The 14,033-nt window shown below is 33.3% G+C and overlaps 1 protein-coding gene across 2 annotated transcripts in view; it reads right to left on the reverse strand.

Moving 5' to 3' along the window:
• Nucleotides 1–14,033, reverse strand: part of CHM (CHM Rab escort protein) — a 198,247-nt gene that overhangs the window by 15,409 nt on the left and 168,805 nt on the right. The window contains exon 13 of one of the 2 annotated variants that reach the window (XM_033411551.2): nucleotides 12,895–13,609. The exons of the other annotated variant lie outside the window; for it this stretch is intronic. Coding sequence (XP_033267442.1) covers nucleotides 13,476–13,609 — 134 coding nt within the window. The 3' untranslated portion in view covers nucleotides 12,895–13,475. Of the gene's footprint in view, nucleotides 1–12,894; nucleotides 13,610–14,033 lie in introns of those variants that run through there. 2 annotated transcript variants of the gene reach the window in all.

Raw genomic sequence — 14,033 nt, forward strand, 5'->3', positions numbered from 1 at the left:
ACTGTATAAAAAAGACTAAAAGTGGACTATTTTTTTACCTAGAGAACACACAGTATTCTTCAGACAGAAAAACCCATTTATACATTGACAAGTTAAATATAATATAAATTGACAAGTTAAAAACAATATAAATTGACAAGTTAAAAACAAATCATCTATTCATTATAGGGTTCTCTAAGAAAGTTTTTTGGGGAACACTGTTAGCTTAGTTGAATCATACTTAAAAGTCCATAATATGGCACAAGTCAAAACTTGTGTAATATTTTCAGGATTTCCAAATCACTTTGTTTTGCATTTACAGGTTCATGGGGCCCAGACCTCAGAGAATGTTTGGGTTAGAGAATACCATGTACAAAAAAGGTCCTTCACAGAAGTGAAATACTGTAGCCTAAGGCACTTAGAATTCCTAAAGGCCTACATACAAAGGGCAAAGGAAGGACAAAACGTTCTACGTACTGAAAGGAAGAACTAAGGGGATCCCTAAATGGGAGTAATTCTTCTGGTTTTGGAAAGGGTTTAGGGCAGAACAGAATTATGGCAGAAAGAATATATATTAGAGAAAAGTATAAGAACTGATACATTCCTACTCCTAAAACACCAGTAGAGAAGTACATGCACTTCTTTTCTAAAGTTTACTTTAGGCTAGTAGACTTTTTAAAACCCCAGGAACATGGTTCAAAGTTTATCATGGAAGCACAACATCAGAATAGAATTCTCTTTATTAAAATTAATTCCACATTCTACTCTAAAATATGTCTAAGCATAAAGGGACTCTTAATAACCATGTGAGCTAAAATCAAATTTTGTAGTATTTTTTTCCAGGTGCACCAAAGAAAGTGATATTCTAAGAAAGTTCCTGTCTTATGTATGGCCTAATAAAATATCTACCTTATTTAAGCAATGTTTTTATATTAATATAACAATGATTCCCATTGGTTTTGGGATATTGAAGGATATACAGTATTTCAATACATAACCTTTACAACAAAATTATTCCTAATGAACTTAAAATTTTCAAATGCAATATAACTTTGGTAGGGAGGGAGTTTAAAGTCCCTAGATAAATGCTGAATTAAACAGAGTATATAACTATAAAGGCAGAAATATCTGATGTAACACTTGAGAGAAACTGTCCTCTCTTATCCCACAGTCTCACAAAATACCAACGTTCATGTCAAAGTTCTCAATTTTCCAGTTCTTTCCTATTCAATTAACGTACACTAGGGGGGAAAGCAGATGAACATGAATATAAATAAAAAAGCATATTTTGAAAAATATCTTAACTGTAAACTACTAGTTCTATAAGTCAGGATATATAAAAGAAATACACCAGAGTAAATATATCCTTATGTTTCCTAACAGTGTAACAGAGTTCAGTTCATGGAATGCTAGCAAAAATTTCTAGTAATACATTCAGATTATCATCTTGTACTTAATAACTTTTATTACAATTCTTAGAAGGAAAAATTAAAGACATCTATACCTTGAATTCTAATACCTTGATTCTGCTTAGATGCTACTTTTTTTTTTTTTTGCGGTACACGGGCCTCTCACTGTTGTGGCCTCTCTCGTTGCAGAGCACAGGCTCCGGACGTGCAGGCTCAGCGGCCATGGCTCACGGGCCCAGCCACTCTGCAGCATGTGGGATCTTCCCGGACCGGGGCACGAACCCGTGTCCCCTGCATAGGCAGGCGGACTCTCAACCACTGTGCCACCAGGGAATCCCGATGCTACATTGTTAATTCATTTACAAATTTAAGGTATGAACAACTATTTTTTCTCCCTGCTTATTACCCGCTTTTCCTGTTATCTATGTCACTTCCTTGTATAGGTTACTCTGAATTTATTGCTTCTTTTCAAATCAGAGGTTGATTGTATTATTTTTTTTTAATTCAGATTATTTTCAAAGTTGGTTTATTAATCTTCATACATCTCATAAGTCTTTAGCAAGGGCAAGTTTTAGAGTCAGTTTTCCTCTTAGTCGAATATAACTTTCACTTTTCAATAGGTGTTTAATAAATATTTGTGGCTAAAGACAATTCGCTTCCCTGCCATGAGCAGACATTAAGTACTCACAGTCTTAGGAAGACATACATGTGCATACAAATATACGTATGCATACACATGCATAGGGAAAATTTTACTAATTACTTATATGAAGTGTGGAAAAATTATGACTGACCAGGGTAGAAGTAAGGAAAGCATAAGTGGATAATCCTCAAATTACTTAAATCTGCCTGAGAAATGCTCACAGGCGCTTTAAGATATATCTTTAAAATTCTCAAAATAATTTAAAAGATTATCTAGAATTTACTGTATGGTGAACTTGCATGTGTCAGACACTACTCTAAGCATGTCAGAAGTATTACTTCATTTTACCTGTGCAACAGCCAACTATTATCTTCATTTTACAGGAGAGAAAACAGAGGAACAGTGGAGTTAAGCAGATTTCCCAAAGTTATGCAACTACTAAAAGGAAGAGCTGGGGCTCAGAGTTGGAATTCAAGCCCACGTGGTCTGCCTCTAGAGTGCCTGCTCTTAGTCACTGAACAATGTTGTGTAACTGTAATAATCACCTGCAGAAGGTACAGCTAGTCACTTAAGGCAGCAACATTCAAACTGGGAGGTGTATAAAGATACAAGAGGACTTTCCACAAGGTAAATAACTCTAAGGGAGTCACTGTCCAGATGCTCAACCTCACCTCCTGCAATTTTATTAAGCAATACATTTCAAGAAATTTACTTTGTGTTTAATAATCCTTTATCAAAACTGTAATATATTTGATAGTTTGATTCATTTTGCACAAATATAATTGGATTAATTACTGAATCCAGAAGACATATTTTAAGCTTACTGTCTTTGGAAATTTTAAAAAAATCTATTTCTATTTATTATTTGAAGTGGGTGATAGTGGGTATCAAATATCTCTGATACTTAAATTCCATTGAATACATTTAAAGGGGTGATGTTACCATTTTACCATTACATACCAACATTTATAATGTTGGAAACTACACTCTTGGTGATTATTTGAATTTTATGACGAAAAACTGTATATGTCAAATTATACAAATTATACGTGTTTGAGGGGTACATGAGCAAAAAGGTTTCAATACCTTAAGGTGTTAACATAATTGCAAAACCATACCTATAGAACATGTTGTCATATTTCTACCAAAATTTAACTCTGTGTAAAATGCTCCTTTCTATTCTGTGACCTTAACTCCTCTCCACGAAACTAACTTGCTCAGTAAATGCTAAAAATGACCACAAATTAGATTATATGGGGCAACTGCTTTCCTAAAAGTATTACATTCATTAGTGCCAATTAACAACTATAACTAAGATTGTGGAAGATGCAATAGAACTGGAAACATTAGCCACTGGCATCATGTGAGATAATAACTGACTCAAAAAATAGTTTAAACCTTGACTCTACCTTTTATAAAGTATGCTCCTTTTACTTCATTTAGCAACTGCTTAAAGGCTTAACAGGATAAAAGATGACAAAATGTGTTCTCTGTCACAATTCTTCTCTTGGCAATATATTTAGCTTTGTATTGGCATTAAAGAAACTGCAAAATATCCTATTCAATTTATAAGCTTCTGCACAGCAAAAGCTGTGCAAAACAAAATGAAAAGACAATCTACGGAATGGGAGAAAATATTTGCAAGTGATGTGACCAATAAGGGCTTAATTTCCAAAACATACAAAAAGTTACACAGCCCAATATCAAGAAACAAACAACCCAATCAAAAAATGGGCAGACCTAAATAGACATTTCTCCAAAGAAGACATACATATGGCCAAAAGGCACATGAAAAATGAATAACATCATTAATTATTAGAGAAATGTGGGAGCACCTCAACATATAAGCCAAATGCTAACAGCCATAAAAGGGAAAATCGACAGTAACACAATAATAGTGGGGGGACTTTAACAACCTACTTGCACCAATGGACAGATCATCCAGACAGAATATCAATAAGGAAACATAGGCCTTAAATGGCACATTAGACCAGATGGATTTAGTTGATATTTATAGAGCGTTCCATCTGAAAGCAGCAGAATACACTTTTTTCTCAAGTGCACATGGAACAGTCTCGAGGAAGATCACATACTGGGCCACAAATCAAGCCTTAGTAAATTTAAGAAAACTGAAATCATGCCAAGCATCTTTTCTGACCACAACACTATGAGATTAGAAATAAACTACAGGAAAAAAAAAACCTGTAAAAACACAAACACGTGGAGACTAAACAATATGTTACTAAACAACCAACGGTTCGCCGAAGAAATTAAAGAGGAAGTCAAAAAATACCTAGAAACAAATGACAACAAAAACACGATGATCCAAAACCTATGGGATGCAACAAAAGCAATTCTAAGAGGCAAGTTTACAGCAATACAATTGTACCTCAGGAAACAAGAAAAATCTCAAATAAGCACCTAACCTTACACCGTAAGCAACCAGAGAAAGAATAACAAACAAAACCCAAAGTTAGTAGAAGGAAAGCAATCATAAAGATCAGAGCAGAAATAAATGAAATAGAAATAAAGAAAACAACAGAAAGATCAATGAAACTAAAAGCTGGTTCTTTGAGAAAATAAAATTGATAAAATTGATAAACCTTTAGCCAGACTCATCAAAAAAAATAAATAAACAGGAGATGACTCAAATCAATAAAATTAGAAATGAAAAAGGAGAAGTTACAATTGACACCACAGAAATACGAAAGATCATAAGAGACTACCACAAGCAACTATGTGCCAATAAAATGGACAACCTAGAAGAAATGGACAAATTCTTAGAAAGGTACAATGTTCCAAGACTGAACCAGGAAGAAACAAAATATGAACAGACCAATCACAAGTACTGAATTTAAAAAGTTCCAAAAGAGTCCAGGAACAGATGGCTTCACAGGGGAATTCCATCAAACATTTAGAGAAGAGTTAACACCTGTTCTTCTCAAACTCTTCCAAAAAACTGCAGAGGAAGGAACAGTCTCAAGCTCATTCTATGAGGCCACCATCACCCTGATACCAAAACCAGACAAAGACACCATAAAAAAGGAAAATCACAGGCCAAAATCACTGATGAACATAGAAGCAAAAATTCTCAACAAAATACTAGAAAACAGAATCCAACAGCACATTAAAAGGATCATACACCATGAACAAGTGGGGTTTATCCCAGGGATGCAAGGATTCTACAATATATGCAAACCAATCAATGTGATATACCACATTAACAAGCTGAAGAATAAAAACCATAAGATCATCTCAATAGATGCAGAAAAAACTTTTGACAAAATTCAACACCCATTTATGATAAAAACTCTCCAGAAAGTGGGCAAAGAGGGAAATTACCTCAACCTAACAGAGGCCATATATGAGAAACCCACAGCTAACATCATACTCAATGGTAAAAAGCTGAAAGCATTTCCTCTAAGATCAGGAACAAGACAAGGATGTCCTCTCTTGCCACTTTTATTCAACATAGTTTTGGAAGTCCTGGCCATGACAATCAGAGAAGAAAAAGAAATAAAAGAATCCAAATTGGAAAAGAAGTAAAACTGTCACTATTTGAAGATGACATGATCCTATACAGATCCTATACAGATCCTATACATGATCCTATACAGAGAAAATCCTAAAGATGCTACCAGAAAACTCCTAGAGCTCATCAATGAATTTGCTAGAGTTGCAAGATACAGAAATCTCTTGCTATACACTAATAATGAAGGATCAGAAAGAGAGATTAAGGAAACAATCCCATTTACCATCACATCAAAAAGAATAAAATATCTAGGAATAAATCTACCTAAGGAGGCAAAAAACTTGTACTCAGAAAACTATAAGATACTAATGAAAGAAATAAAAGATGACACAAACAGATGGAGAGATATACCATGTTCTTGGACTGGAAGAATCAATACTGTGAAAATGACTATACTATCCAAAGGAATCTAAAGATTCGATGCAATCCCTATCAAATTATCGATGGCATTTTTTACAGAACTAGAACAAAAATTTCAAACTTTGTATGGAAACACAGAAGACCGCAAATAGCCAAAGCAATCTTGAGAAAGAAAAATGGAGCTGGAGGAATCAGGCTCCCTGACTTCAGACTATTCTACAAAGCTACAGTAATCAAGACAGTATGGTACTGGCACAAAAACAGAAATATAGGAACAGGATACAATGTCCAGAAATAAATCCATGCACCTATGTTCAATTAATCTATGACAAAGGAGGCAAGAATATACAATGGAGAAAAGACAGTCTCTTCAATAAGTGGTGCGGGGTAAACAGGAAAGCTACATGTAAAAGAATGAAATTAGAACATTCTCTGACACTATACACAAAAATAAACTCAGTATGGATTAAAGACCTAAATGTAAGGCCGGATACTATAAAATTCATAGAGGAAAACCTAGGGAGAACACTCTTTGATATAAATTGCAGCAATATCGTTTTGTATCCACCTCTTAGTGTAATGAAAATAAAAACAAAAATAAACAAATGGGACCTAATGAAACTTAAAAGCTTTTGCACAGCAAAGGAAACCATAAACAAAACGAATTGACAACCCATAGAATGGGAGAAAATATTTGCAAACAAAGCAACCAACAAGGGATTAAACTCCAAAATATACAAACAGCTCATGCAGCTCAATAACAAAAACAACAACAAAAACTGATCAAAAAATGGGTGGAAGATCTAAATAGACATTCCTCCAAAGAAGACATTCCTCCAAAGAAGACCAAGAAGCACATGAAAAGATGCTCAACATCGCTAATTATTAGATAAATGCAAATCAAAACTACAATGAGTTATCACCTCACACTAGTGAGAATGGCCATCATCAAAAAATCTACAAACAATAAATGCTGCAGCGGGTGTGGAGAAAAGGGAACCCTTCTACACTGTTGGTGGGAATGTAAATTGGTACAGCCACTATGGAGAACAATAAGGAGGTTACTTAAAAAACTAAAAATAGAGCTACCATATGATCCAGCAATCTCACTCCTGGGCATATACCCGAAGAAAACTGTAATTTGAAAGGATACATGCACCCCAATGTTCACTGCAGCACTATTTACAGTAGCCAGGTCATGGAAGCAACCTAAATGTCCATCAACAGAGGAATGGATAAAGAAGATGTGGTATATATATAAAATTGAATATTACTCAGCTATAAAAAAGAGCAAAATAATGCCAGTTACAACATGGATGGACCTAGAGATTGTCATACTGAGTGAAGTAAGTCAGACAGAGAAAGACAAATATCATATGCTATCACTTATATGTGGAATCTAAAAAAAATGGTACAAATGAACTTATTTATAGAACTGAAATAGAGTCACAGATGTAGAAAACAATCTTATGGTTACTGGGGGGAAAGGGAGGGAGGGATAAACTGGGAGATTAGGATTGACATATACACACTACTATATATAAAATAGATAATTAGTAAGGACCTACTGTATAGCACAGGGAACTTTACTCAATACTCTGTAATGGCCTACATGGGAAAATAATCTAAAAAAAGAGTGGATATATGTATATTTATAACTGATTCACTTCTGGGAATATAAATTGGTACAACCACTATGGAGAACAGTATGGAGGTTACTTAAAAAACTAAAAATAGAACTACCATATGATCCAGCAATCCCACTGCTGGGCATATATCTGGATAAAACTCTAATTTGAAAAGATACATGCACCACAGTGTTCACAGCAGCACTATTTATAATAGCCAAGACATGGAAGCAACTTAATTTTCCATCAACAGATGAATGGATAAAGGAGATGTGGTATACATATACAGTGGAATATTACTCAGCCATGAAAAGAAGAATGAAATAATGCCATTTGCAGCAACATGAATGGACTTGGAGATGATCATATTAAGTGAAGTAAGTCAGAAAGAGAAAGACAAATACTATATGATATCACTTATATGTGGAATCTAAAAAATGACACAAATGAATTTATTTACAAAACAGAAACAGACTCACAGACATGGAAAACAAAGTTATAGTTATCAAAGGGGAAAGGTGGGGTGAGGGATAAATTAGGAGCTTGGAATCAACAGATAAACACTACTAAATATAAACAGATAAACAACAAGGCCCCACTTTATAGCACAGGGAACTATATTCAATATTTTGTAATAACCTATAATGGAAAAAAATCTGAGAAAGTTATATATATATATATGTGTGTGTATATATATATATGTATATACATACACACACATATACATATATATAACTGTATCACTTTGCTGCACACCAGGAACCAACATAACATTGTAAACCAACTATACTTCAATTTTAAAAAAAAGAAACTACAAAAGAAGTTTTAATTCATAGACCATAGCATAAGGGTAATAACTGAAAAACTTTGGTGGAGTGGCAGTCACAATCAGCACCACTGAAACAAGAGCATCTGAAACTCAGAAGTCAGACATCACTCAACACAAACCAGAAATAACACACTTTCAGTTCTCTAAAATTGGGTTTGGAACACCCATTTCTCACATAAATGACTGCCTTCTTACAAGTTGTTGTTTTGAAACACACGGGAAGTGGGATTTCTACTCAGAATTTGCACAATAGTAATGTACACATTTAAAAGTGACAAAAGTGAGAAGTCTAATGTGCAGTAGCAGGGTGACACAGTAGAGGATGGCTATGCAGGTCTGGTATTACTTTGGTCTTTGTATCAATTTGGCCAAGTCAGTTTATCTCTCTGGCCTCTGTTCTCATGATTAAATGGAAGGAGTGGAATTAGTTCCATCTACAAGACTTCTTCTAGTTCTAAAGTTTTATGAATCTAACTTCATACTCATCAGCCATGATTCTTTCAATGATGACAGATGTTAACCCAGAAACTGATGACATTACAAATGTGAATGTAAAACCTAAATGAATGCTTGCTGAAAAAAATAGGAACTCTATTTCTCAAGCTTCTGAGACTATCACACACAGCAGTCATACAAGTAAGCAAAATTGTTCCAAATGCATTTAAAGAAACTTTACATATGGGTTAGTCAACAAGTGCATTTTGTTGGGCAACCTAACTAGGACTAAATAATTTATGTACATAGGGATCGATGTGGCTCATAACTTGTCTTTCATATAGGCATAAAGGCCAAATGTCATTTATGTAATATAGTCCAAGTAAGAATATGACTGTGTCAGTAAGACAGAAAAGGTCAGAAACACATTTTCTTTATGATACCAAGTGAGGAACTGAGTTTCATGACATATGGTACACAGTTTGGTTTCTGAATCCAACCAAGAAAAACTCCAGAGTAACTCCAGAGTCAGTTTGCACTTTCTCAATAGAATTTAATGGAAAAAACAAAACAAAACAAAAAACAAACCCTTGAATGTCAACTTAAGATCACTAGGAAAAATCAGTTTATTTGCAAGATTAAATCCGTGCTTCATGACAATACTAATAAAAGAGAAAAGAAAAAAGGCACCACTGATTGTGTTAAATCATTATCTAAACTCATTTTTATGAAAGGTATATAACATTTTCTTTAAAGAATCATAAAAGCAGAAAAGATTATATAAACCAGTACCTACATAAAATTCTTGATTATCCATTTATATATATACTTATGTGTATATATATATATACATATGTGTATATATTCACGCTATGTATTCGTAAATATATATTCATAATATATAATCATATCACAGATAAATAACATCCTGTAACATCAAATCTCAGAATAAAGCAGCTGTTACTGACGGACCATGTACACAAAAATAGAGATTTCAAGCTGCTTAGAAAAAGTACTGTAAAAAAGTGAAACTGAATGTCAAATGGAAGGGTTACAGAGATGATGTTTTGCTCACTTACAAATTATTTTAAAAGAAAATAAATTCCATATTAGATTCATTTAGGATATAAGAAAGGATGAGTTGAAAATAAAGATGTAAGGTATGTTTTGAAAGATGCACTATGTGTGTAAAAAATATAACTTGTTCACCTTTGGAAAACATAATAAATAAATTTCAAATATTTAAAAATCTTAAAACTTGAATCAAATTACCTGAAGGGAGGGGAAGTTAAATTGATTTATAGATTAAAAAAATGTAACATTACTACTTTAAAAAGATAAAATAACTAGGCTAACCTAGGGTTGCTTAGAAAACCCCTACATTAATGGATAACAATGATTTGCTATCAGTGTATCAAATACACTTAACCAATACTGACCTCTGTTTATATTGCAATTACAGTAAGACCTCATTTATTCAGAAGTATTTCATCCACAATCAAGAACCAGGAAGTGTGCCCAACCCCCCTGAAGAAAGGCTTCAGCACCCAAGGTAGATGTTACAATACCCATAGACTAACACAACCACTTTCTCAGGACTTGGTTATGTTAATATTACATCAATTTCAACAAGCTTGGCTATCTTGTTTTCTGGCCCTCTGCAGATTCCAAGTAGCAAATAAGGGGGAAGAGCAGTGTGTGGAAAGAGCGGCCAGAAAGAACATCCTGACAGTTGCATGAAAACAGCTGGAGGAAGACATATAAAATGTAGATGTAAGAAATGATAAAAGCATCACAATCTAGGGTCATTTAGCATAGGAACAAATAGACTTAAACACCTCAATAGGCCTCAAGGGCATCACTGGATTACAATGAAATATAATAAATAATGTTCACAATATCCCTAAATTATAAGAAAAAGGTTAACTATATATAAAATAGGTAACTAGTAAGGACCTACTGTATAGCACAGGGAACTCTACTCAATACTCTGTAATGGCCTATATAGGAACAGAATCTAAAAAAGAATGGATATATGTATATGTATAAGTGATTCACTTTGCTGTGCACCTGAAACTAACACAACATTGTAAATCAACTATACTCCAATAAAAATTAAATTAAAAAAGTTAGGGACCAGAAAACAAAACAAACAAACAAAAAAAGGTTAAATTATGTTTCATATATTCAGTATACTATGGCAAAGGAAATGTGTGAAACATGCTAGGAAGGTAATTATTAAAAAACTTCAATCCTAATAAATTTCAATCCTGAAAGGATACATTTCAGCTATCTGAAGAATGCATTTGAGGAGACTACAGCACCCTAGGGGGTGCTAAAAAAATGATGCATTACTGACCAGTATTTACAAGCTAATTGATATTCCTAACTGGCTCTCAAACTTCTCCTATCTAACCTCAATTCCATTGTAATGAAAACTCATTTAACAAGTCACCTAAAATATTTTCATTTTGAACAAATGGTATTTCCAGTTTCCTTAGAAGGAATCTCTGCCAGGCATTTCTGGTCTGTACGCAGACAGAAGTCTGCTTTTGGAGCAGGAAATTATTCTGAAATAAATACAGATAATCACTGGCTCAGTTCACCAACACATGTGTCCAAGAGTATTCATCCATGTTTTTGGAACACACCTCTATGGTTCCTACGATCTCTCTAACTCTGGTGATCAATTTTTAAGTAAAAACTAATAGGTACTGAGCACTTTTAAGTGCCACACACTGTTCACATGAATTTGATCCTGATAACAATCCTGAGGTAGGTACTATCATCATCCCTATTTTATAGATAAGGAAGCTGAGGCACAGAGAGATTAAGTAATTTTCCTAAGGTCAATCCAACTAGTATGTAAAAGAGCTGGGATTCGAACTCAGACTGTTCTCAACTACCATACAATACTGTATCGTTAGAATGCATCTTTCTTGTTAAATGAACTATACACTATCCCCATACTACCTGAAGGTAAACATCAATTGTACACTTACGGTTTTACAAATTCTAAATCAAGCCAAATATAAGCCATGAAAATTTCTTAAATTAAGAATACTAAAAGGTTAAAGTAAATTTAAGGCATTTTAATGTCTTAAGTACATTCTTGGCCACATACTTAAAGACTACGGTGCGGTGCAGTATTGACATAGCATTAGATGAAGAATTAAAAGGTCTAAAACGTGATTTGTAAAAAGAAAAATTAAAATTGTTTACAAATTGAAAATATTGAGAGAATTATATGTTCTAGCTTATTACACAATGCCTAAAACATTAATATAAGATTGTCTTAAACAAAAGACTACAAAATGAATTTTATGTCTGCTTCACTGAATGCAACACAGCAATTGAAAAATATTTAATATAAAGTACCAGAGTATTGGTCAACCCTGAATTATACTGTAAAAGGTCACAAATTTCTACCCTGTTCAAAATGGGAAGAAAGTAAAAGCTGGTGCTGATTCAAGAATGAGCAAGTTTGAGCAGTAGATACTCAACAGAGGTAAAGATAAACTGAGTACCAGAATTAGTCAACGAGTACTTAGTATGTGCTCAGAAAGAATAACATAAAACCTTCATTAACTAAGAGCAGAGTAACTGTGGCAAATGTAAATTCCCTTGTTTTTTCATATTTATTTAAGTGGAGAAAAACACCTTTGAAATCAATAACATCATTAAAAGGAAAAAAATCATTAGATATAGATTGCTGTGGCTAATGAAGAATGGACTATACTAGAGTTAGGCTTCAATAAAACCCAGTATTTAAAGTAAAAAAAAAGACTTAAGGACCTACTGTATAGCACAGGGAGCTATATTCAATATCTTGTAATAACCTATAATAGAAAAGAATCTGAAAAATAATATATATATAACTGAATCACTTTGCTGAACATCTGAAACACTGTAAATCAACTATACTTCAATTAAAAAAGACAAATTTTTATTAAACAATTCCTATTTTTTGTCTAGAAGCCATAATTTTGTCATATGTCTTACAAACAAGCTAATTTGCTCATGAATAATGTATCTTTAAAATGCATTTCACTGTTGAACAACTGAACTATAAATCACCAAACTTCACATCATTTACTTTCTATACATTTCATTTTATTAACTTTGAGGAATGAATTCAAGTCACAAAGCCTCAATGGTATATACTTTGATTATGTTTGATTTACTCAGGTACAACTGCATTAGTTACAATGGCTGCCAACATTTGTCTTCAAGTGATTCTTCCAAGAGGAAGAACGATGAGTTTAGATTATGATTTCAACATTACAGCCTCAATTTTTAGAACAAGTGAAGGCTTTTGGTTCCACTCAGCTGGCAATACTGATTATTATGTGCCTATCATTTATAAAATGGGACCAAAGTCTAGATGTACTTGTCTACTTAAGTAACAGTTTTAAGGGAAAATAAGCCACAGTAAAACCCACTTAATGAATAAAAAATATCAAATTTACACAACATTTAGAATTTATTCTAATACTATAATATTTTAGTTTTTGATTTCTACAAAATGATGAGCACATGGATGATCATTAACAGCTCATCATAATTAGTATAAATATGAGAAAACCACAACATAGCTAACCTAGATATATAAAAACAAGAACATTCAGACAGAATAGTAAAAAGTCTTCTCTCAAGAATCCTAATTGTGATAAATTCTTCTGAAGATACTTTTTTTTCCAAGTATGAGTAATGTCAAATTCCATAGTACTCCTCCCTCAAAAGGTGGGTTCTTACACCATAAATATTCAGCACTTTCACTTCTTGGTGCTTGACCTGGGAAATAATGAAAATTTTCTGTGAAGAAACAATTATATAAATTTTAAAAACCTGTTCTATTGGGTTCAGGATATGCTTTATTCAAAAGGTTCAGGAAAAAAGACAAAACTCTTAAAAGAGATTTAGAAGTAAAAGTAGAGAGAAGAGAATGACTATGTAACACTATAAGCTAAGAAATTTGTCTATAACCAGGGAGCTTCAAAAGGAAAATAAAATGAGCTGGGAACAGGTTTGGATACATAAAATAAACACATGCATAGTCTTTTTTTTTCTTTTTCCTGACTTAAAAAAAATATCAAGAGAAAAGGAAAGCGTGGTTTAAAGTACTCTGTTATATTATCAGAGTAGTTCTCTTTCAGAAGAGAAACTAATTATCAAGAACAGAACAACTTGTGACTAGTTGTGACATGAATGACTCAAT

The sequence above is a fragment of the Orcinus orca genome, chromosome X (genome assembly GCF_937001465.1).
Source record: "Orcinus orca chromosome X, mOrcOrc1.1, whole genome shotgun sequence".
Lineage (NCBI taxonomy): Eukaryota > Metazoa > Chordata > Mammalia > Artiodactyla > Delphinidae > Orcinus > Orcinus orca.